Here is a 24528-nt window from a genome sequence, read left to right as displayed (position 1 = left end):
GTTTTGGTGGACACCACCTTAAACAAGTGATCAAAATTATTGTAATGAATAATAGGACAATCTGTCATCATGTGCTTCCTATTGTGATTCCTGAGATAGAATCAACACTACTTTTGTAGTATTTCTGCCAAAACCTTGTAACCCAAAGTATAATAAGAAAACATCAGACAAACCCAAATTGAGGGCCATTTTACAAAATAAATGGTTTGTACTCTTTAATGTCAATGACATGAAAGACAAAGAAAGGCTGAGAAATCAATCTGTACTAAAGGAGATGTAACAGACAAGACAACTAAATGCAACGTGTGATCCTGGATTGGTTCCTGAACCAGAAACTAATATTACAGCATAGGATATCATCGGGACAATTGGTAGTATATGAATAAAATTTGTAGATAAGGTAATGTGATTGCATAAATGTTAAATGGTACCTTCATCATGCAGATTAATTTTTTCACTGAGAAGACATATCCAGAAAGATGATAACTGTCAATGAATATGCATGTAATCACATAACCTCAAAGTGTATAGCCCAAACATGGAGAGATTTACAAGAAGGAAAAAAAAAATGAAATAATATTGGGAGAGTCTTAAAAACTTCCTAAAGAAAAATTTCATATATTTATAAAGGTAGAACTTCTTGGTGCCCACCAGTTCTATTCTATGATTCTCATTCAGAATTATAGTCTCAGCTTTAGAAGAAGTTCAGTCCTCCAGGGAAAGACCCGGATTCTAGAGGTGCTTAACACAGTCCACTAGCACCTTTCATGAATAAGTTACTTTCCAAAGAAACTCTCTGAACAGTAAATGCAGGTCATTTTCCTCTGGGAATCAGCTTCTGAGATCTTGAGCTTGAGACACCAGCAGAGATTTTAAGCAGTTACCTGGGGAAATGAGGCATATAGATGGCCCTATGAGATCATTAGAGCAGTTCGAAAGGAGATAGGGTCCCATTACTTCTGGATGGATCCCTAAAAGGGCGCTGGGTCTGAATTACTTACAGATGGAATTTACTTCTATGTGATTTCCTAAGGTCCCTACCATTCCTGGTTCAGAGTATTTTCAGTGTGGAGGATATAGTGTTTACGTGGAAAAGAGAGGCATTACGGAACAGTTCACTAACAGAGCAGTTCACTAACCCCTCCTTCCCTGTTGACCAAATTCAAAGAGGGTGAGGACAGAATATCCAATGTGTACTTATGGAAGGAGGAAAGGCTAAAGGGCAAGAGAGGATAAACAGAAGGGAAGACGGGCAGGATAGTTTCTTACCTCCCGGCAAGCTCCCAGCCCGAGCATTTCCTTCACCTCCTGCGCGCCGCCTGCCCAGAGCGCGCACAGGTTCCTGTGACCCGCGCGGTGCGCGCAGCACTGGGCGCCGCACCTCAGCTCCTGCAGAAGCGAGGATGGGGGAGCAGCGGGTGCTGCTTCTAGTCGGATTCCTACTGCCTGGGCTCCTGCTGTCGGAGGCCGCCAAAATCCTGACTGTATCCTTGTTGGGTAAGTGCTTGGCCGGGAGGATGTAGACAGGCATGTCCCAGGCTGCCGTGCCAGCGCTCAAGACAGCAGCCACTTGGAGGATCATTTCGTGTGGTTTTCCAGACGCTGGAGGCGGGAGAGGCTGGCGAGGGCTGTGAAGCAGCGAAAGGTCTACCCCACTGAGGTGAAATTATTTCTGGAGAAAACAGCAGTTTCCTTTCCTCTTTTCCTTTGTTCTGGATGCGCATCCCGGTGTGCACAGCCAGGGCCAGAAGTTTAGATCCAGTTCTGAGCTTGAGACCGCAGGCTGCCTCCTCCAAGGCGCCTGTAGGATGTACAGAGTCTCACCCTAAACTTCTGGGGCATGCTCAGCAGCTGCCAGCAGCAAGTAGAAGGTGAGGTCAATTTCAGGCTCTTGGAGCTGGGGACAGGTGTTCCTGGGGGCTGCAGCACAAATTGGGAATGTTTCATTAGTAGGAAAACTGGAGAACTGACTGGGCAGCGGGGAGGACCCCAGGGCAGTGGAGCACTTGGGAGCCCCTCTCTCATTTTCACCAGTGCTTCATGTGGTGCGGTTAGTCCTGCATATTGCGGACACCGTTTTATTTCCTTTACTTGCGCTCCAAGTAGAACAGAAGACAAAAGGGAAAAATTTATCAGGATAATGAATACTCAAAGAACGGAATTTCTCCGAGAGTTTTATTTGGCCCATCCTGAAAGTATAGTGGGCTCCCTAGATCACTTTTAGATCCCAGAGAATCTGGGGATCCTAGAGCTGGGGGAAAAAAATTACCCGTCAGAACTCATCTAATTGCGCCTCCACCTTTATTTCCTAAGTAGGAAACAGGGTCAGAAAATGAGATACCTTTTGCAAGAGCACACCAGACCTCCCTAATGGCACACTTTGGGAATTTACTCACAGTTTCTAACCTCAAAACCATCCTTTTCTACAGATTCCACTCTCCCCTCTTTACAGTGGGGATTTCTAAATATCAGTAGTTTTTAAAACCCCGTTTTAAGCCAATTTTTAAATGATAGAGGTAATAGAGAAAAAAAAGCTTCCACCTTTCTTGAAAGTACACTGTCCTCCTGCCTCAGACTCCAAGAAAGAGGCTGGGGTGGTTTATGTGGCGCTGGAAGCCCCTCCTCTGCCCCAGAATTCCCCGGGGGCTCATCAAGACCGGCATGAATGGCTGTGTCAGTGGAGACCCCTTCTCCCTTTGCGCTCATTTCTTCCAAGAGTTATATGTGACCGAGAGCAGGCAGTCTGAGGGCATAGGGATACTGTGTTTTATATAATTTTTGTTACCTTAGGCAACACAAATATGGGTATAAAAAACTAGAGTAACCCCCACACTATATATGTAGTTCTACAGCACCCTTCACTGGCCCAGTCGTCTTGGGACCTTTGTCTCCCAAACAACTCCCACTTCTCAACTTTGGAAAAATCTTTTCCTTCTCTCCTGATCTGGCTTCCTCTGCTGCTGAGACCCACAGATTCAAGAAAAATGCCCCATGATGGTGCATGGTTTTAGACAGGACATTGCTGTGATTGAGCATGTACCTCTCCCAAGAGTGAAGCTTCTCTTTCTTTAGGATCCCAGTATTGTCCTAGGATGGGGGATGTCCCAGTGTCCCATGCATTTAGGATCCTGCAGGTCTGCCCCATGGGCCCCACAGTTATCTTGCATGCCTTAATGGATGTGAAAAATTCAGGCTCCAACTGAGAAATTTCCTGCCAAATACATCTGAATCTCAAGCATTCTGGCTCTAAGTGGTGGCCCCACATCCTTCTGCTTCAATGGCTGCTTCTTGGACTCACATTCAAGCACCCATATTTCTGGCTCCTACTCTAGCATGCCTTTCCAGAGAGAAGGATTCCAGAAATAGCTCCAGTTGATTGTCCATTAGGAACCCTTCACACTCACATGCATAGGACTGTGCCCAAATTTCCACCAGTGCAGTTGTTTCTTTAGGACACAGTGTCTCCATAAGTCCCTGGCTAAAAGGCAGTGTGTACCTTAGGATCAGGAATTCCTTCAGACCTAGAATTGTGTTACATTGATGTGGAGACCACAGGTCCTAAGAAAGAATGTTTGGTGGGGGATTGCTACAGGTCAAAGCTGTAGGAAGGCACGATGTACGTAGCTAGGCTGGGGCTTACCTAGAGTGAGAAGGAGGGACTGAAGAAATTCTTCTTCCTCAGCTCACTGTCAGCTTTCTGTTGCCTTACCCTGGATTTCCCCACACCCCCCACCACAATTTCAGACTTTCTGTTCTTATTTTCACAAAAGTGATATTATGTATTGTTTCTAGATGGAAGCCATTACTTCCTGTTGGAGCGAGTGTCTCAGATTCTTCAAGATCACGGTCATAATGTCACTATGCTTGTTAATACTGGACCTATTTTAGACCCAGGTATCTTTTTTTCATAATTATTGGTGTCTTCTATCCCAGCCAAAGAGAGGCAATGTCTTTTGGATAATCCTGCTTATCACAAAATCTTTTTGAATCTAGTTGTACTGAAAGAATGGACAAAATGTGTGTGTGTGTTTATGTTAAGTGGATATCTTATTAGCCTCAACATTTTATATGTCCACATTTTACCTCCTTATCTGGGTGTCACTTCATTGAAGGTAAGCCTCCATTCATTATTATTGAAAAATCAGTGGCTTTCCATGAGTTGTTTATAGTGATGTCAGAAGTTCTGAGTCACTGAATCCAAAAAATTTTAGTTAAAATGAAGCTCATCAATCCTATCAATGCTTCTCTGTTGACAGACAAGGACACAGAGGCTCAGGGAACTTAAGTGATTCGTTCGAGTTCACACAACAGGTTAATAGAGCTGGGTAAATGTGGGACTTTAAGCTTTAGATTTTTCCATCAGCGTTACCAAGGCTTATATTTTTAAAAAAATTCTAAAAGTAAGCAGATTTGTTGAGAGAAAATCTAAGCAATTATAAAATTGTGAAGATGAACCTCAGGTTTTGCTATTGTTCAGACTGTTTTAAAACAGTTTTAATCATCTTCTAGATTGAGTTCCAGATTGTTCACTGAGTATCCTTTCTATATGTATCCCTCTGTATCTGCCTTGATAGTCAGTATGTTTTTGCATCTGCCGTGATTGTCAACCGTGATGGTTTCAGTACATGATTATTTCATTTTGGTGGTTCCCATGGCTTTGAGAAACTGCTGAAAGTTTTAGACTCTCATCTCTTTAACAAACTTACACTCTGTAAAATCTACAAATAATTCAGTGATTCATGGATTCCTTTTAGTTTTATCCTTGGGTCCAAGTTTTAACAATTCAGATTTTCTTTCAATATTCACAAATCAATGAAACTTTCTGAGGTTTTGAAATGAAATGTTCATTTTTCTCTTTAGCAGTGGACTTCGGTAGAGGTCTGCACATAAGGAAAACACATAATTGGGTTAATTTTGTTGGCCTGATTGAAAACTCAGTGTATTGAAACATTTGAACCTGTATTAACTACCTGCTTGGAGAATTTCCCTAGAGTGTTTTTTATTTACAACTTTAATAGATAAATGACTTCAGAAATACTGGTATGGCAGACGTTTCTAATGCTAAGATGTAGTATTACTTCAAGCAGTAACTGAAATCACAAGTATAAGATGCCACCCTAAAGAGAAACTTAATTGTCCAAAGTTTGGACTCTTTCTCTTTCCCTCAGACAGATTCCTCTATCTTTTTGTCTACTAGGTGCACGTTCCTGAAGAAACAAGTCCTCTTTGTTTTGGGGGGTCTGTGCCATTAAATTGCTGAGCCCTATGGGCTGACACTCGAGCCAGCATCTGCCCGGAGGAACTGTCTCCTGACCAGACAGTTCTCACTCCTTTCAGCCAGTTAGTTCTTCCATCTTTGGATGTGTAGGTAGGAGAGCAGTTCAGCAGCTAAAGTAAGGAAGCTTTATCTTGGAACTCAGGCTTTTAACTGGACTCATGGGCTCCTCCGATTATTTATCAAGTGGTGGTGTTCACCTTAATCCTGAGAGTGAGATGGACAACATCTTAGTCTGCTTTCATCAAGGTGAAGTCAATTTTAAGGGTTAGTGGAGCTTAATAAAATACAACTATCTTTCCCTCTGAATTTTAGAACTGAATGAGAGAAAGTTACAGGAGTTAGCCAGATAATTAAAATGCCACCTTCTTTTTTGTAAATAAGTTTATGTCCTTTTTTTTTTTTTAAAGATTCCACATATGAGTGATTTTATATAGTATTTTTCTCCCTCTTTCTGGCTTACTTCACTTAGTATGACCATCCTCCAGGTCCATCCCTGTTGCTGCAAATGGCATTATTTTATTATTTTTTATGGCCGAGTAGTATTCCATTGTGTATATATATTACAACATTTTTTATACATACATCTGTGGATGGACATTTAGGTTGCTTCCATGTCATGGCTATTGTATTTAGTAGTGCTGCTATGAACACTGGGGTACATGTATCTTTTCTAATTAGAGTCTCCTCCAGATATATGCTCAGGAGTGGGATTCCTGGACCATAGGGTAGGTCTATTTTCAGTTTTTTAAGGAATCTCTATACTGCTTTCCATAATAGGTTTCAGCAAACTACATTCCTGCCAGCAGTGTAGGAGGGTTTCCTTTCTCCACAGCCTCTTCAGCATTTATTGTTTGTGGACTTTTGAATGATGGCCATTCTGACCAGTGTGAGGTGATACCTCATTGTAGTTTTGCTTTGCATTTCTCTGATAATTAGTGATATTGAGCTTGTTTCATGTTTTCGTGTGCCTATTGGCCACTTGTATGTCTTCACGGGAGAAATGTTTGTTTAGGTCTTTTGCCCATATTTGGATAAGGTTGTTTGTTTGTTTGTTTTTGTTATTGAGTTGTATGAGCTGTTTGTATATCCTGGAGAAAAAAAGGACACAAATGAACTTATTTATAAACAAAGACAGACTCAGACATAGAAAACAAGTTTATGTTTACCAGAGGAGAAAGGGGGTGGGGAGGGATAAATTGGGAGTTTGGAATTTGTAGATACTAACCATTATATATAAAATAGATTAACAACAAGGTCCTACTGTATAGCACAGGGAACTATATTCAATACCTTGTAATGGCCTATAATGAAAAAGAATATAAAAAGAATATATGTGTATATATATACATATATATATGTATAAATGAATCATTATGCTGTACACAGAAATTAACAGCATTGTAAATTGACTGTAATTCAATTAAAAAAAAGAAGAAGTGAATGTTGTTGTAGAACACTTTAACATGAAATCAGAAACTGGTCTAAAAATTGAAGTTAAAGCAGCATAGATTTCAATGGCAAAAACAAAATCAGGGAAAAAAAATATTTTCAACATTTAAAAAAGAAATAGGCCTTTATGAATGAGCAATGGCTAACGCCCAATTTGAAGATGCTTTTGGACACACTCTTAACAATTTGCTGCGTATTAATGCAAAACAAAATACATTTTTTCTGTGTCTAGAGTATTTGTTACCAAAGATCAAGACTATCAGAAAATGCAAAGATACTTTGTGTGCTTTAAATTTTCATTTCAGGAGTGAAACATTCAAATATTAAATATGTATGGTATTACCTTTCAAATTTTTATATGATTTTTAGTTAGCATTTTATGTTAATGTTCCATTTCTTTTTAATATTCTTTGTTAGCAAATGCCTGTATCAGGCTAAGATCACTTAAAAGTTATATTAAATCCTGTTATATTAGTTTTTTCCTCCTAGCTTTATTGAGATATTATTGACATAATATGTAAGCTCACGTTGTACAATGTGATGAGTTAATACACATAAATATTGTGAAATGATTACCACTCTTTTGTTTTCCATTTGCATGGACTATATTTTTCCAGCTCTTGTAATGGCCTATAATGAAAAAGAATATAAAAAGAATATATATATGTATATATACATATATATGTATAAATGAATCATTATGCTGTACACCAGAAATTAACACAACCTTGTATATTGACTGTACTTCAATAAAAAAGATGAAAGAACTGAATGTTGTTGTAGAACACTTTAACTCTGAGTTTATGTCTATCCTTAAAGCTGAAGCGACTATTTTGAAAGCAGTATCTAGTGGAGTCTTGTGTTTTTAATCCATTCAGTCATGATATGACTTTTGATTGGATAACTTAATCTAATTAAATTTAAAGTAATTGTTAGGTAAGGATTACCTAATGTTACTTTATTAATTGTTTTCTGACTATTTTGTAGTTTCCTTGTTCCATTCTTCATCTTTTGCTGTCTTTCTTTGAGAACTGATGATTTTCCTGGTGGTATGCTTTGATTCCTTTCTCGTCAGCTTTTGTCTCAGCTGTAGGTTTTTGCTTTACTGGTTACAGTGAAACTAACACACAAGTTCTTATAGATGTAACAGTCTATTTTAAGCTTATAACTTAACTTCATTTGCATACAAAAACTCTATACTTTTACTCCTCACCCAATATTTTAATGCTTTTGATTGTACAATTTACCTCTTTTTATATTGTATATCCATCAACAAATTATCATAGCTATGGTTATTATTAAAAGTTTTGTCCTTTAACCCCTTCACTAGTGTTCAGTGATTAACCCACTGCCATATTACAGTATTACAACATTCTAAACTTAAGTATATATTTACCTTTACCTGTATGTTTTATATTTTCATATTTTTCATGTTACTAATTAACATCCTTTCATTTCATCTTGAAAACCTCTTTTCAGTATTTCTTGTAAGGCAGATCTCATGGTGATGGACTTCCTCAGTTTTTGTTTGTGTGGGAAAGTATTTTTCTCTCCAGTTCTGAATGAACTTTGCCAGGTAGATTATTCTTGGTTGGCAGGTTTTTTTTTTCTTGTTTTTTGTTTTGTTTTTTGGTTTTTCTTTTTGCACTCTGAATATACTATATGACTCTCTGCCTGCAAGGTTTCTGCTGAAAAATCTGCTGATAGCCTTAAGGGGGTTTTCTTATCCTTGAAATTTTTTCTCTTGTTGCTTTAAAAAGTTTATGTTTGCCTTTGATTTTAGGTGGTTTTATTATAGTGTACCTTGGAGAAGATTGTTTTAGATGGAAATTTTTGTGTTAACTATTAGATTCATGAACTTTAATACCCAAATAGCTCCCAAGATTTGGAAAGTTCTCAGCCATTATTTCTTTAAATAGGCTCTCTGCCCTTTTCTTCCTCTCTTCCTAGAACTACAGTAATGTGTACAATATTTCTTTTAATAGTATGCCATATTTCACATAGGTTTTCTTCATTCTTTTTTGTTCCTTTTTCTTTTCCTCCTCTGACTGGGTGATTTAAAATAATCTGTCTTTAGTTCATTAATTCTTTTTTCTGATGAGTTGAGTCTGTTGCTGAAGCTTCCTAGTGAATTCTTCAGGACAACCATTGTCTTCTTCAACTCTAAGATTTCTGCTTTTCTTGTTTAATGGTTTCGTTTCTTTGTTGAACTCCTCATTTTGCTCATGTATTTTTTCCTAATTTTATTTAGTTGTTTATTTGTGTTTTCTTGTAGTTCACTGAATAGCTTTAAGATGATTATTCTGAATTTCTGTCAAAAAGTTTATAGATCTCATTTCTTAGGTCTTTGGAATTTCATTACTTTCCTTTACGATGTCATGCTTTCTTGATATTTATAATTCCTGTGGCCTTGCATTGGTGTCTATGCATTGGAAGAAGCAGGCAGTTTTTACAGAATGGCTTGAACAGGCAAAGTCCTTCACCAGTCAGCTCATCCAGATATTCTGAGTGAGCCATCTGGACGTGTCTGTGAACAGGTTTGCTGCTGGAATATTTGTCCAGGCAGAGGGCTGACTGTGAGCTTGGGGCTACAGGAGCTGCCCAGGTCTGTGGGAGGTAGCTAATGCAGGGATGTATTGGGAGCCCGGGTTCACAGAAGCCTGTTGGGAGCCTGGTACCAAGGGAGCCACCTGGCTTAAGGGCGGGCCAGGAGCCTGAGTTTGTTGGAATATTGTGTCACAAGGGCCACATGGGCCCATGGAAGCCAGCTGGTGCTAGGGTGGGACAATGATCCTGGGTCGTGAGAGCCTTCAAGAGTCTAGGACCAAGGGAGACTCCTGGGGCTATGGAAGCTGGCAGGCCCGAGGGTAGGCCAAGGACCTGGGTTTGTGGGAACCTGCTGGGAGCCTGGTGCCATAGAAGACATGTGTGGCTGTGGAAGACAGCCCAGTGCTGGGTTGGGCCAGTCCTGGGGTCCATGGAATAGTTGGATCTCACTTCACTTTCTTTCTCCCATGGGAAAAGTATCTATCCCTTTGCTGGACAGCCTGGGCTTGGTGGAAAGGTCAGGTGGGTAATGTGACTCTATCTTTCCTACTCTCTTCAATGCACTTTCTCTCATTTCTGTGCTTCACCCAGGTGCTGTGATCCCTCAGCTGGAAGTCTTAGCTCTTGTGAAATTATTTTCATGCATTGACAGTTGCTCAAATTGATGTTTATGTGAGAGGATAGGAGCTAGAAAATCTTATATTACCATTTTACTGATGTTACTCTTAGAGTATGTTGTTTACTATCCAATATTTGTGAGAGTCTCTAAGTTTTTTCTGTTTCTGATTTCCAATTTCATTCTACTATGGTTGGAGAAAATAACCATGTATTATTTTTATCTTTTTCAGTTTATCATGTTTTTTTAATGGCTGACATATGATGTGTCCTGCAGAATGTTCAATATGCTTTTGAGAAGAATGTATATTCTGCTGATGTTTGGTGAAGTGCTTTATAAATGCCTGTTATGTATAGTTGGTTTATAGTATCGTTAAAACATTTGATTTCCTCGCTGATATTCTGCCTAATTTTATATCCATTTTGGTTCCTATATTTTCCATTTTTTATCTTCTTTCTAATAAGTGTATATTTTCTGTTTTGTATTTTAAGTTCTTTAATAATTCTTTTCACTATTTTAAAATATTTCCCTTAACAGTTGCTTTTGGGATTCCTGTGTGCATCTTATTGGAATCACCTACAGATTTGTACTAACTTAATTCCAATGGTAATTTTGTTATACACATTACATCTATAAATGTTACCAACCCAAAATACTTTATTATAATTATTATTTTATTTTTGTGTTTTTTAGAAGAGCTTTAAAAAAGAAAGAAGAACAAGTATATATGTATAGCTTTTGTTTTATTAAACTTACTATTTTTTATTTATGTTTCTCTTCATTTTTTTTCTGAGTGTTAGTATCACCTGGATTCTTTTTCTTGGCCCGATACAGCTTTGCTCCTCTCCTTTGCTTTGGTGCTATTGTTGACAAATGTATTACATTTCCATATGTTATAGGCCTTATAATATATATATGATGTTTCATAGGATTCATTTTCGACTCAGTTAGAAGAGCTTTTAAGATAAGCAGATAGGTCTGTTTCGTGGGAAGACTGAGCATGTTTCAGTCGGCTGCTCTGTGCTGGGCCCTGGAGAGTTAGCCACGGCAGGTCTTCATGAGTGCGGATGAAGAACTGCTTCTTAGTTTGCTGTACCCTTGTGGGTCTTGTGAATGCCAACCCCGTTACTTTGAAATCTAGATGTTTTTGAGGCTCATCTATCAGGTAGAGATCTTAAATATTGGGGCACCAGATGTGGGGTTCAAACCCTTTGCTCCTCAGGGAGAAGCTGAGACTTGTGAGTTCCTTCCCAACTGTGGCTTGCTGTGTCAGGGGTGGGGTTTCTGGCAAGAGTGTGTCTCACTTCTCCTACCCATTTCAATGTGGATCTTTTCCTTGTTCACCTGATGTGCAGGAGTCACCCAGCTGGTTTCTGGATTTCTTTCAGAGGGAATTGATCCATGTGTAGCTATAGATTTGACAGGTCCATAAGTTCAGGAGCCTCCTATGTCACCACCTTGAACTGGAGCTGACAACTTCATTCTTTTGTATGCGGATATCTAGTTTTCCAGTATCATTTGTTGACCTTTCCCATTGAATGGTCATGGCCCCATGTGAAAAATATTTTGAGAGGGGCTCTCTATTCTATTCCATTGGTCTGCATGTCTGTTTTTATGCCAGTTTCACACTGTAATAATTGCTGTAGTTTTGTAGTAAGTTTTCAAATCAAGAAGTGTGAGTCTTCCAGCTTTATTTTTCTTTCTCCAGATTGTTTTTGCTACTTGGGACCTTTGAGATTTTATATGAGTTAGGACGGATTTTTCCATTACTGTAAAAGACATCATTGGTATTTTGATAGGGATTGCATAGAATCTGTAGATCAGTTTGGGTAGTATTGACATATTAACAATATTGAGTCTTCTAATTTATGAACATGGGATAGATTTGCATTTATTTATGTCTTCTCTAATTTCCTGCAGCGTTGTTTTGCAGTTTTAATTTTACAAATCTTTCACTTGTTTGGTTAAATTAAATCCCAAGTATTTCATTCTTTTTGATACTATTATATATAGAATGATTTTTGACTATTAGAAAAATATTTTCTAAATATTTCCTTTTTAGAGTGTTCATTTATGGTGTATAGAAATGCAACTGATTTTTATGTGTTGACTTTTTATCATTCTACTTTACTTTGATAAATTCATTTACTAACTCTAACTTTTTTGTAGAATCTTCAGTGTTTTCAATATATAAGATCATGTCATCTGTGAAGAGATTATTTTACTTCTTCCTTTCCATCATGAATACCCTTCCCCCCTTTCCTTCCTTCTTTTGCCTGATTACTCTGTCTTGATCTTCCAATACTATATTGAAAGGAAATGGTGAAAGAGAGTTTTCTTGTCTTGTTCCTGCTCTTAGAGGAAAGTTTTCATTCTTTCTTCATTGTGTATGATGTTTGCTGTTGGTTTTTCATATTTGGCTTTTATTATGTTGAGGTAATTACCTCCTATTCCTAGTTTGTTGAGTGTTTGTATCATGAATGGATGTTGACTTTTGTCAAATGCTTTTCCTGTGTCATCTGTGGTAATCATGTGGTTTTTGTCCTTCATTTTGTTAATGATTTATTTCAATATATTTTCATTCTGTTATTGATTGATTTTCATATATTGAGTCATCCTTGCCTTCCAGGAATAATCTTACTTGGTCATTATGTATAATCCTCTTCATATTCTGTTGAATTAGATTTGTTGCTATTTTGTTGAGGATTTTTCATCAATATTCACAAGGGATATTAGTTTGTAGTTTTCTTTTTTTGTAGTGTCCTTGTCTGTCCTTGGTGTCAAGGAAATGCTGGTCCCATAAAATAAGTTTGAAAGTGTTTTCTACCTTTTCAGCTTTGGGGAACAATTTGAGAAGGATTGGTATTAATCCTTCTTTAGATGTTTGATAGAATTTAGCAGTGAAGCTATTGGGTCCAGGAATTTCTTTTGTTGGGAGATTTTGACTACTGATTTATTCTCCTTATTATAGGCCTATTCAGATTTTCTATTTCTTTGTGATTTACAATTTAATTGGTTTTATGTCTACAGGAATTGTAACATTTCATGCAGGTTATCCAATTTGTTGGCGTACAGTTGTTCACAGTATTCTCTTATAATACTTATTTCCATAGAATTGGTAGCAATGACACCATTTTCATTTTCGATTTTGGTAATTTGAGTATTCTCTCTCCTTTTTTTTTTTTTTTTTTTTTTTTGTAGTCTAGCTAGCTAAAGATTTGTCAGTTTTATTTATCGTTTTCCTCTGGAATTTGCAGGCCCTCAAAGGACTATACAGATATCTAAAATAGTTATTTTCAACTGATTCTTTTAGTGCAATTATTGTCAAGGTGGGGAGACAGATTCCTAACACTCTCCACTCTACCATCTTCCCAGAATCCTCCCTACTGCCATTTGATACATAGCTTTTTTGTTATATATATTGTACACACACACACACACACATAATTTAATACAGAATGTACCACTCACTATGTATGCAATCTTGACAAATTGTCTGACACTCCATTCAGCTTTGTTTTTTCGCTTGTAAAATAAGAAATACCTTTAAGTGAAAGCTTTAAATGGAAACTTCTAGTACTTTAAATTGTATAAAAGTGACTGAAGAATTGTAAGATTCTCAATATTTTCAGGTTATATGATGGAAGAAATGAGAAAGCAAAAAAAAAAAAAAAAGGAAACATTCAAATATATACAAAATTATTGGAATAAACAGATTATGATTTCATGTTAATATTGATCTAGGTTGACATTTAAATATTTACCTATTGGTGTTTTCTTAGATTTAAAAAAGAAGGGAAAATCATTTCAAGTTATCAGTTGGTTTCTATCTGAAGATGATGTAAATGAATTAAGGAAACGTTTTCATTTCTTTGTCACAGAAGCTTTGCATGGCAGGTAATTTGTTTTATTCTCTCAATGAAAGACCTACTATTTTAATGATACAAATGATGGATGAATACATTAATGCTTGGAGTGACTTTAAGAGAAACAGATGGATTGATGGGTGAATGGATGGAGGAAGGGATCAATGATGGGGATGGTGGGTGGATGGAATAGATGAGATTTGCACTCCCAACCATCCGGTCTGTATACTGTCCCTCTTCCATGAAAAGCATGAATGGATTTCTGTATAGTGTGTGTGTGTGGGGGCTGTTTCTCCTGAATCTTCTTGGCAATACTTCACCTACAGTCTTTATGTATACTATCCCTAATGCAGAAGGAAGGATAGACAACTTAATTTCTCATTGCTGATAACAAAGCAGAGCCACTGTTTTATACTTACTTATTCCCCCTTCTCCTCATGTAAGTTCAAGAATGGAAAAACACTTATGAATATTGATTTTCCATACCTTGAAATGCTCATCTTTTAACCTTTTAAACTCATTTAAAAAACCCCTAATACCTTGATTGATGATACACTGTGTGAGATGGGCCTGAAAGGTTTTTTTTTTTTTTTGATTACCTGGGGTGTACAGAAATTCTTCATTTTTGACATAAAAAAGAAAGACATAAATTCATGCCTCACTTGGTTAATTACAGTGGTTTAACTCCCTTCTTCTTTGCTTAAAAATTCTACTCACTGTCACGGTTGTGCTCAAATTTGACTTTTTCCATTAATATTTCTTCCTCACCTAAACTAAAAGACCAAATTCTCTCCTCTATAAGAGATCTGATCTAAAGTATTCATTTGAAACTTTGTGTCATCTTGTGTTGTTAGGCCTGTATTTCAAAAGCATATGTCTTGTTTCAGCTCCACAAGCTTGATTTCTTTGAAGACTGATTCTACACACATGTTAAATATGATGCAATATACTGAGCACAGTGTCTTCCTGTAATCTTTTCCAATTAATTAACTTAATTTGAAATGTGATTAACGTTCTACTTTTGAGGACTTTGTACTTCATATTTTGTATTTATCCACAATATTTGACAATCATTCTTTGTGTAAAATCTTTAAAAATACATAATAGAGGATGATTTCAGCTAATCACCATCACTTGAAGTTGATTCTAAAGAACAGGCAGAGATCTGCATCTTCCTAATGAGTGTTCAACCTGTGGGCCTTCTTTAAATGGACTGACATGGTGTCATGTTATACAGGTTGTGGGTTTGCTGGGCCATTGATTCTCTCAGTCCTTCTTCAACTAGGAGGCCCATGGGTCTTCCAAACACCTGTACCTGTGACTTCTGGTCACAAGCATTCTTGTCTATTTTCCCATACACTACACAAAAAGGTTTATTTTCTTTCCAAGCAATGACAGTAAACATTGAAGGAGAATATTTCCTGTTTATAGTGCCATAAAGAAGAGTTTTAATTAGGTATCAGTAAAATTATAGCATTAACTTTTGTAAATACTCCAGTGAGCATGAAGTGGAAAAGATATTAATAGGTTTCAAACAGGGTTTTTTTTTTTTTGTTTGTTTTTTTTGGTTTTGGTTTTAAATTATTTAACTCCTATGCTAGGAAGCTATAAATCTCATGTTCAGTTTAGAGTTTGGATTCAGATACTATCATCAAGAAATTCTTTGTGTGAGACAACCTGTCAAATGCAGGGTTTATAGAAATGTTGTTAAAAAGGCTATAGCATCAATATCCATGGACTCTGTCAAGTTATTTCCACAGTTTGGCTGGGAAGCAAGACAGTCACTCATAAAAAGTCAGTGTATGGGTGAAAATTAAACAGAGCATCACAGAACATATCAAACAGACATGGAACCAGGAGATTTGCTAAAGTCAGCCAAGGCTCCCACAGCAGAAGGACCTTGAATTGGCATTGATGGTGGGTGACATTGGATTGGGCAGAGAGAGGGGAGAGTAAGAACTGAGAACATTTTAGGGGGTAAAGTTACCTGGACCAGAGGGACTAGAACAGAGGACAGTTCTAGAACAGTGGTGAAATAGGCTGCTGCAAAGGGTCTTACTTACCTGGGATATTCTCTTTGAGCTGAAGATTCTCCTAAGAATTGTGAAATTAACACCTCCAATGAGTATTTGTCATTAATTTTTTTTTTCTGTACAGAGAAGCACTTGTAAACCTTGTAAGGATAATAGAACATTTGGGGACTCGATGCAGTTACTTGCTAAGAAGTGATATCATGGATTCCTTGAAGAACGAGAATTTTGACCTGATGGTTGTTGAAGCATTTGACTTCTGTTCATTCCTGATTGCTGAGAAGCTTGAGAAGCGCTTTGTGTCTGTTCTTCCCACACCATTTGGCAGTGCAGACATTGGGCTTCCAAGCGCAGTGTCTTATGTGCCAGTACACTTTTCCTACCTAACCAGCCCCTTGGACTTCTGGGGCAGAGTGCAGAATTTTCTGTTGTCATTTCATTTCTCCATGAGACAGTGGCAGATGCACTCTGCCTTTGACAAGACCATCAAGGAGCATTTCCCGGAAGGCTCGAGGCCAGTTTTGTCTCATCTTCTAAAGAAAGCAGAGCTGTGGTTTGTTAACTCTGACTTTGCCTTTGAATATGCTCGGCCCCTGCTTCCCAACACTGTGTATATTGGAGGCTTATTGGCCAAACCTATTAAACCAGTGCCACAGGTAAGTCAAGCTTGAGCCCTGGATATGAATTTAATGCAGAGGTCCTCGGGGCAGAGCTGGTGACTGCCTTGCCACTGGGATCCTGGGAGTGAAGTAGAGAGAGTGAGGCAAACAGATCACCTAGGATGTATCATTTTCTTTTATCTTATTTGCTTTTACTTTTATTTTTCTATTGTGTATTTTACTTTATTGTGGTGAGAACACTTGATGTGAGATCTACTCCCTTGACAAATATTTAACAATACAATACATTATTATTGCCTACAGGTACCACACTGTGCAGCAGGTGTCTAAATCTTATTCATCCTTCTTCACTGAAATTCTTCCTCCATTGAATATTAGCTACCCATATCTCCCCTTCCCCAGCCTCTAGAAACCAACTTCCACTTTTTGATTCTATAAATTTGACTATTTTAGATATTTCATCTAAGTTAAGTCATGCAGTATTTGCCTTTCTGTGGCTGGCTTATTCCACTTAGCATAATGCCCTCAAGATTCATCCATGTTTTCACACATTGCAAAATTTCCTTTTTTAAAAAAGCTGAATAATATTTCATTGAATGTTTATACCACATTTTCTTTAACCATTCATCTTTTTATGGACATTTAGCTTATTTCCACATCTTCCAGATGGTCTGAATACAGAGTCTGGAATCAGAACCTCTGCTTGCTCTAGAATTTTTCAAAAGGGAGAGAGCTACGATAGTGGCTGTCTGTTGCCTGTAGGTACTGGGTCGCTACTGTACGGAGGTTATCTTATGTATTATATATCATGCCACCTGGAGGGAACTGTGATGAGCTTCACTTTTATAAATGAGAGGACAGAGGTTCAGGTGATGCAAATAATTCTCCCAGGACCATTAGGCTCAGAGGCAGCAACAGCCAGATTTGGCCTGGGTCTTCCGGGTACCAAAGTGTCTACCCTTCCTTTGCTGATCTTGCATTGAGTGACAGGAAGAGTTGAAGAATGGGCCTTGGGCTAGATAGGTTTTGAGTTCATGGCAGCATTTTTTTTTTTTAAGAGATGGAGCTGGACAGGGAAGACAGAACAGGTTGAGAAAACATGAGGAGATACAAGTGAGATGACCATGAGGAGGGTTCCCTCAGTGACCTGGCTGGACTTAAGTGTGGAAGAGTCAATGGCACGAATAAGACCAGGCCAAAACACAAGGTCTTACCTGCCATGATGGTAGGGCTGGTTTTAGAACTGGGGCAGAATTTATTGAGCAGGAGAATAATGGAAGTTATGGTTTGTAATTTGTAAGATAACAGATGCTCTCTACAATATACATATATACACTATATGCAAATATATGTAGTATATATACATTGTATATATATGCAGTCATATACATACACATACACACACACACAGAGTCAAATATACATAGTATAAAATTCACCACTTTAACTATTGTGAAGAGTTCAGTTCAGGGACATTAAGTACTTTCACATTGTTGTGTAATCACCCCCACTTCTTCTCCAGAACATTTTCATCTCTCCAAACTGACTCTTCATACCCATTAAACCATAATTTCTCCTTTTCCTCTGCCTGCAGACCCTGGCAACCACTGTTCTCCTTTCTGTCTTTATGAATTTTACTATTCTAGGTACTTATATAAGTGGAATCATGCAATGTTTGTACTGTGGTAATTTACTTCACTTAGCATAATGTCTTCAAAATTCAGCCATATTGTAGCATAGAAGGAATTTCCTTCCTTTTTAAGGCTGAATAGTATTCCACTGTTTGCACAGAACATATTTCTTTATCCATTTGTCTCTTGGTCAGCACTTGGGTTCTCTTCCACTTTGGGCTACTGTGAGTGATGCTGCTGTGAACAGTAGTGTACTAATGTTTGTTCATGTCTCTCCTTTTAACTCTACTGTGTATATACCCAGGAATGAAATTTCTGGATCATATTCCATATTCAGTCATTTGAGGAACTGCCATGCAGTCTTTCACAGTCAAGTCATTGCCCATTTTTAAATTTTCTTTTTGTAGAGTTGCAAGAGTTCTTTATATAATCTGGCAATCAATCCCTTATCAGATATGTGATTTATAAATATTTTCCCATTCTCTGAGCTGCCTTTTCATTGTGTTGATAGTGCCCTTTGATGAACAAAGTCTTTTTGTTTTGATGAAATCCAATTTATATATATATTTTTAATTATGTTGCCTGTGCTTTTGGTGTTATATATGAGAAGTTATTACCAAATCCAATGAAATGAAGATTTCTCCTTATATTTTTTCCTAACAATTAGTTGTGGCTCATATCTTTAGGTCTTTGATTTATTTTGAGTTAATTTAGTTTGTGGTATAATGTAATGGTCCAACTTCAATCTTTTGGGTGTAGATATCCAGTTTTCCAGTACCATTTGTTGAAAAGACTGTCTTTCATCTAATGAATGATCTTGGCACCTTTGTCAGAAGTTTTTTGACCACATATACTAGGGTTTATTTATGGACTCTGTTTTATTTCATTGGTGTATGTATCTGTCTTTATGTCAGTACCACGTTATTTTGATTGTTGTAGGATTGTAGTAAGTTTTGAATTCAGGAGTGTGAGACTGCCAACTTTGTTTATGTTTTTCAAGATTGTTTTGGGTACTCAGGATCTTTTGAAATTCAGTATGAATTTTAGGAAGCATTTCATATTTATGAAAAAAATGTTGTTCAGTACTTTTCTTGTTTCTTAGGTGAGCTTGTATCACTACAAATGTCCCTTTTAGAACTGCTTTTGCTGTGTCTCATAGATTTTGGAGTGTTGTGTTTTTATTTTCATTTGTCTTCAGGTATCTTTTTATTTCTGCTTTGATTTCTTCAGCAGTCTATTGGTTGCTTAGTAGCATATCATTTAGCCTCCATGTGTTTGTACTTTTTGTAGTTTTTTTCTTGTAGTTGATTTCTAGTCTCATAGTGTTGTGGTTGTAAAAGACGTTTGATATGATTTTTCAATTTTCTTAAATTTCCTAAGGCTTGTTTTGTAGCCTAGGATATAATCTATCCTAAGGAATGTTTCATGTGCATTTGAAAAGAATGTGTATTATGCTGCTTTTGGATGGAATGTTGTATGTATATCTCTTAAGTCCACTTGGCCTAATGTGTCATTTAAAGTCAGTATTTCCTTATTAATTTTCTATTTGGATGATCTGTTCATTGGTGTGAGGTTAGTTCTCTACTATTATTGTGTTACTGTCAATTTCTCCCTTTATGGTAGTGAATATTTGCTTTATGTATTTAGGTGCTCCTGTGTTGGGTGCATATATATTTATAATTTTTGCCTCTTCTTGGATTGATCTCTTGATCATTATGTAATGTCCTTCTTTGTCTCTTGTTACAGTTTCTGTTTTATTTTGTTTTATTTTGTAACATTTTTTATTGAGTTATAGTCATTTTACAATGTTGTCTCAAATTCCAGTGTACAGCACAATTTTTCCATTATACATGAATATACATATATTCATTGTCACATTTTTTTTTTTTGCTGTGAGCTACCACAAGATCTTGTATATATTTCCCTGTGCTATACAGTATGATCTTGTTTATCTATTCTGCATATGCCTGTCAGTATCTACAAATTTTAAAATCCCAGTCTGTCCCTTCCCACCACCTACCCTCTTGGCAACCACAAATTTGTATTCTATGTCTGTGAGTCTGTTTCTGTTTTGTATTTATGTTCCTTTTTTTTTTTTTTTTTTTAGATTCCACATATGAGCAATCTCATATGGTATTTTTCTTTCTGTTCCTGGTTTACTTCACTTAGAGTGACATTCTAGGGACATCCATGTTGCTGCAAATGGCATTATGTTGTCACTTTTTATGGCTGAATAGTATTCCATTGTATAAATATACCACATCTTCTTTATCCAGTCATCTGCTGATGTCTTGGCTATTGTAAATTGTGTACAATCTCTGTTTTAAAGTCTACTTTGTCTGACATCAGTATTGCTATGCCAGCTTTCTCTTGATTTCGATTTGCATGGAATATATTTTTCTATCCCCTCACTTTCAATCTATGTGTGCCTTTAGATCTGAAGTAAGTCTCCTATAGGCAGCTATCTATGGGTCTTCTTGTTGTAACCATTCAGCCACTCTCTCTCTCTTTTGTTTGGAGTATTTAGTCCATTTACATTGAAAGTAATTATTGATAAGTATGTGCTTATTGCTATTTTGTTAATTGTTTTAGGGTTGATTTTGTAGTTTTTTGTTCCTTTTTTTTCTTCTTTTATTCTCTTCCCTTGTAATTTGATGACTATGTTTAGTGGTTATGTGTGGATTTCTTTCTCTTTTTTTGTGAGTGTATCTATTATAGATTTTTGGTTTGTGATTTCCATGAGGTTTATGTATAGCAATCCATTTATACATGTGATTATTTTAAGTTGCTCGTCTCTTAATTTCAAGTGCATTTTAACAACCCTACATTTTTACTCCTTTCCCTTACAATTACTTTTTTTTTTTGACATCATGTTTTACATATTTTGGTTTTGTATCTCCCTTAACTGCTTATTGTGGATATAGATGATGGTACTGGGGTTATGTTTTCAGTGAAGAAAGAGATTCCCAAAACTTCAACTTTCCTCTTCCATAAAACATTGTCATGGAAGTATTTTGTGCTGCAGTGTAAGCACCTCATGTGCAATGTGGACTGTTGTGGTGACCGGTTACTTAAAGCTCTCTTCACATCCATTTGTGAGGATTTAAAGTATTTCTATGGGAAGTTGTGTCCTAAGGCCTCAGAAAGATTACTTCAAGGCCATCCATCCAGAAGATTTGAGCATGGTGCAGAAAGCACTGAGCTGTCTTAGAGGCTATGAGAACAATTTCAAGACTGTGAGCTTACGTGTTGACAGGAGAGGGTAGTTAGTGAACAGATGATTTTCATGTCATGGCTGTCTAGGCTTTCATGAACAATATTCACCTCTTTTCCTTCTTACCTCTTTCCAGGAACTTGAGAATTTCATCACCAAGTTTGGAGACTCTGGTTTTGTCCTTGTGGCCCTAGGCTCCATGGTGAATGACTGTCAGCCCGATGAGGTTCTCAAGGAGATGAATGCTGCCTTTGCTTGTCTCCCTCAAGGGGTGATATGGAACTATAAGGCTTCTCATTGGCCCAAAGATATCAAATTGGCAGCAAATGTAAAACTCATGGATTGGCTTCCTCAAAATGACCTTTTGGGTAAGAACTCCTCAGGTCTACTTCTCTCTTTCCATTTATATGTCTTTGGGGTTCATTATGGCTCTAACCTCTAGTTGGGCAATCCCATTAAGATGAGAAGGAGAGGGCAGGAATGGAGCAGCCAACTGGAGTTCTTGGGAAATCAGGCTATACTTCTAAAATAGCCCAAACAGTCATTTTCCCTTCTTTTTTATTCCAGTTCTCATCCTTGCAGCCAGAAGTGTTACTATTTTCAGGTTCTTTTGACCCTACCTTATTTGACACTCAACAAGGTCACCCAAACCCAATCCAAGACAGTTTGTAAACTCTGAGAACACGTACCAGGGGGCATGTTGTCACTGCTTTCCCTGGCTTCTTGAGCACCTGTTCAGCCATCTGATATTGTACAGATACACATCCACACATATTGGTACATCTTATTCAGGTACAACAGGTGTGAGCAACTCACATATTTACAAAGTTAATGGTGGTGTCTGAATGGTGTGCTGTAATATCTGAGTGCCAAACTGGGTAACCTCACAGCCGGTTATTTGGTCCATCCAGTTCTCTGGTAACAGAGCGCTCATTGCACCCCAAGAGATTTTCTTTGTCCTTCTTCTGCTTTTTGGATACTCCTCAGTACAATAATCACTGTATTGGAGGTTCATAGCCAAGATTATGGTTCAAAGATGTATTGGGAATGTATGATAGAAAATTCTGCACATTTAATTCAACAGGACATGGGGTAGGGAAAGGAGTCGCATTTTCAAGGAAACCCAAGTGGATTCTGATTCACATCCCTGTTGCGAGGCAGAGTTTGGGATGAACTGTTCGTTATTAACACCTGTTGTAGTTCCCTCTAAATAAGGGTGTGGTAGTCATATAGGAACTGGAAATACTGAGGTGTATGGTACAGCATTCCCCACTTTAAAGATTTCTCATAAAATTAAGGAGAAATCACATACAGTGTAAGTTTTATGAATGCCACATGAGTTGTGGTGCCAATGAGAGTATTAAGAATTTAGGTAAGTGGGAAACGAATGAGTAGTAGGGGAGAGAGGAAGAAACCGAGAGAACTACAGAGATCAAGTGAGCGAGAGGCAGAAAGACAGAGTGAAAGAAACATAGAAGCAGACTAACAGAGAGACAGTAGAGTAATAGAGAGACAGATAGTGACACTGTGAGAGAGTAATAAAGAGAGAGAACAGAGATACAAGAAGCAAAGGTAGACATGGTGGAGAGGGATGGATGGATGGATGGATGGATGAATGACTGGGCTAAAGGAGGACGATGCCTCGCTTATGACTTTTCTCTGCAGATTTCCCTAGATTTTGAGTCTTACAGATTGTGGTTGAGGTGAGGAGTCTCTGTACAGAGACAAGGGCAGAATCTTGTATCTTGATATATTCATCTTTGAATGTGTCCTAAGCTAAATCAGTAAATTCATTTTCTTCAAAAATACCTTGAAAAAAATTTATTTTTTTGCCCTTGCTGCTTCCCTCCTTGTGAAACTTTTCATCCTGAAATGTTCTGCTCTTTTTCTTATTTGCAACAGGTCACCCTCGCATCTGTCTTTTTGTCACCCATGGTGGGATGAATAGTGTCATGGAGGCCATCCAACACGGTGTGCCCATGGTGGGGATTCCTATCCTTGAAGACCAGCATGAAAATATGCTCCGAGTTGAAGCCAGAAATTTTGGAGTCTCTATCCAGTTAAAGCAGTTGAAGGCTGAGACACTAGCTCTAAAGATGAAGCAAGTCATGGAAGACAAGAGGTATGCTGTTCTCTGGGCTTGTGGTTACTTACACTGAATGAAGACATAAACCACAATGGGCACCACGTGGGTCTTTTTTGCAGTAAAAGCTGAAACTTCCAGGACACAGAATAATACGTGTGCACTTTTATATGTTAGCAGTTTTAGCACTAAGCATGGATCTTTGCATGCAGGTATCAGTACGAACTTGTCAAGGGGACCCAGCTGAACAGTGACAAGGCCCAGACAACAGCTCTTGGCGCTTGAAAGGCAGTCTTTTGTGCATATGGTGAAAAGTGTGTGTGTGTGTGTGTGTGTGTGTGTATGAGAGAGAGAGAGAGAGAGATACAAGTTCTCTAAGACTTCTGAGACCACTTGAGTAAACACCTGACCTGTGTCTCCGCCAACAGGTACAAATCTGCTGTGGTGGCCTGCCAGCATCATCAGGCGTTCCCACCCCCTGACCCCCGCCCAGCGGCTGGTGGGCTGGATCGACCACATCCTCCAGACAGGGGGCGCGGCGCACCTCAAGCCCCATGCCCTCCAGCAGCCGTGGTATGAGCAGTACCTGCTCGACGTCCTCTTGTTCCTGCTGGTGGCCACCCTGGGCACCGCGTGGCTCTGTGGGAAGCTGCTAGGCCTGGTGGCCAGGTGGCTGTGCGGGTCCAGGAAGCTGAAGAAGGCCTGATGCCAAATGCAGTCTTGGGGGCATTGTTGGGGAGCCCCTGGCTCTCTGAAGGCCTCCCTCAGCACTGTCCACCCCTGGTGTCCTCCCCTCGCCTCTACTTACAGATGGCATACCGACTGCTCTCCACTCTTTTCTGCCTCTGTTTAGAAAGCCTTAGGATGAACTCGTACTGCTTTTGAAAAAATTGTAGTTAAATATATATCCCATAAAATTTTCCTTTTTAACCATTAAGTGACGGTTCAGTGGCATTAAGTGCTTTCACACTGTTGTGCAACTATCACTCCCAACTACGTCCGGAGCTTTTCTCATTTTTTGAAACTAAAACTCTGCGCACATTAAACAGTAACTCCTCCTCCTCCCTCGCGGTCCCTGCGCGCAGCGCTCTGCTGGCTCCTCCTCCCTGTCCGGAAGGCTTCTCAGCCTCTTTCCCAGTTTCTCCTTCTTTCACTTTTCACGAAACTCACGTAATTATTTGGTCAGTTCTTCCA

At 38.2% G+C, this 24528-nt stretch overlaps 1 protein-coding gene across 1 annotated transcript; it reads left to right on the top strand.

Annotated features, from left to right (window-relative positions):
- The first annotated feature begins 1241 nt into the window (after positions 1 to 1241).
- LOC102522820 (UDP-glucuronosyltransferase 3A1) lies at positions 1242 to 24271 on the top strand. Its single transcript, XM_006185127.3, is given in 8 exon segments — positions 1242 to 1497; positions 3793 to 3894; positions 13673 to 13787; positions 15914 to 16442; positions 21388 to 21619; positions 23154 to 23373; positions 23763 to 23784; positions 23786 to 24271. Coding segments are annotated over 8 exon segments (1569 nt in total). The 5' UTR covers positions 1242 to 1403; the 3' UTR covers positions 24041 to 24271.
- Positions 24272 to 24528: the final 257 nt, after the last annotated feature.

The sequence above is a fragment of the Camelus ferus genome, chromosome 3 (genome assembly GCF_009834535.1).
Source record: "Camelus ferus isolate YT-003-E chromosome 3, BCGSAC_Cfer_1.0, whole genome shotgun sequence".
Taxonomy (NCBI): Eukaryota; Metazoa; Chordata; class Mammalia; order Artiodactyla; family Camelidae; genus Camelus; species Camelus ferus.
The sequence above is the reverse complement of the archived record's forward strand: the minus strand, read 5'-3'. Positions and strand labels throughout refer to the sequence as shown.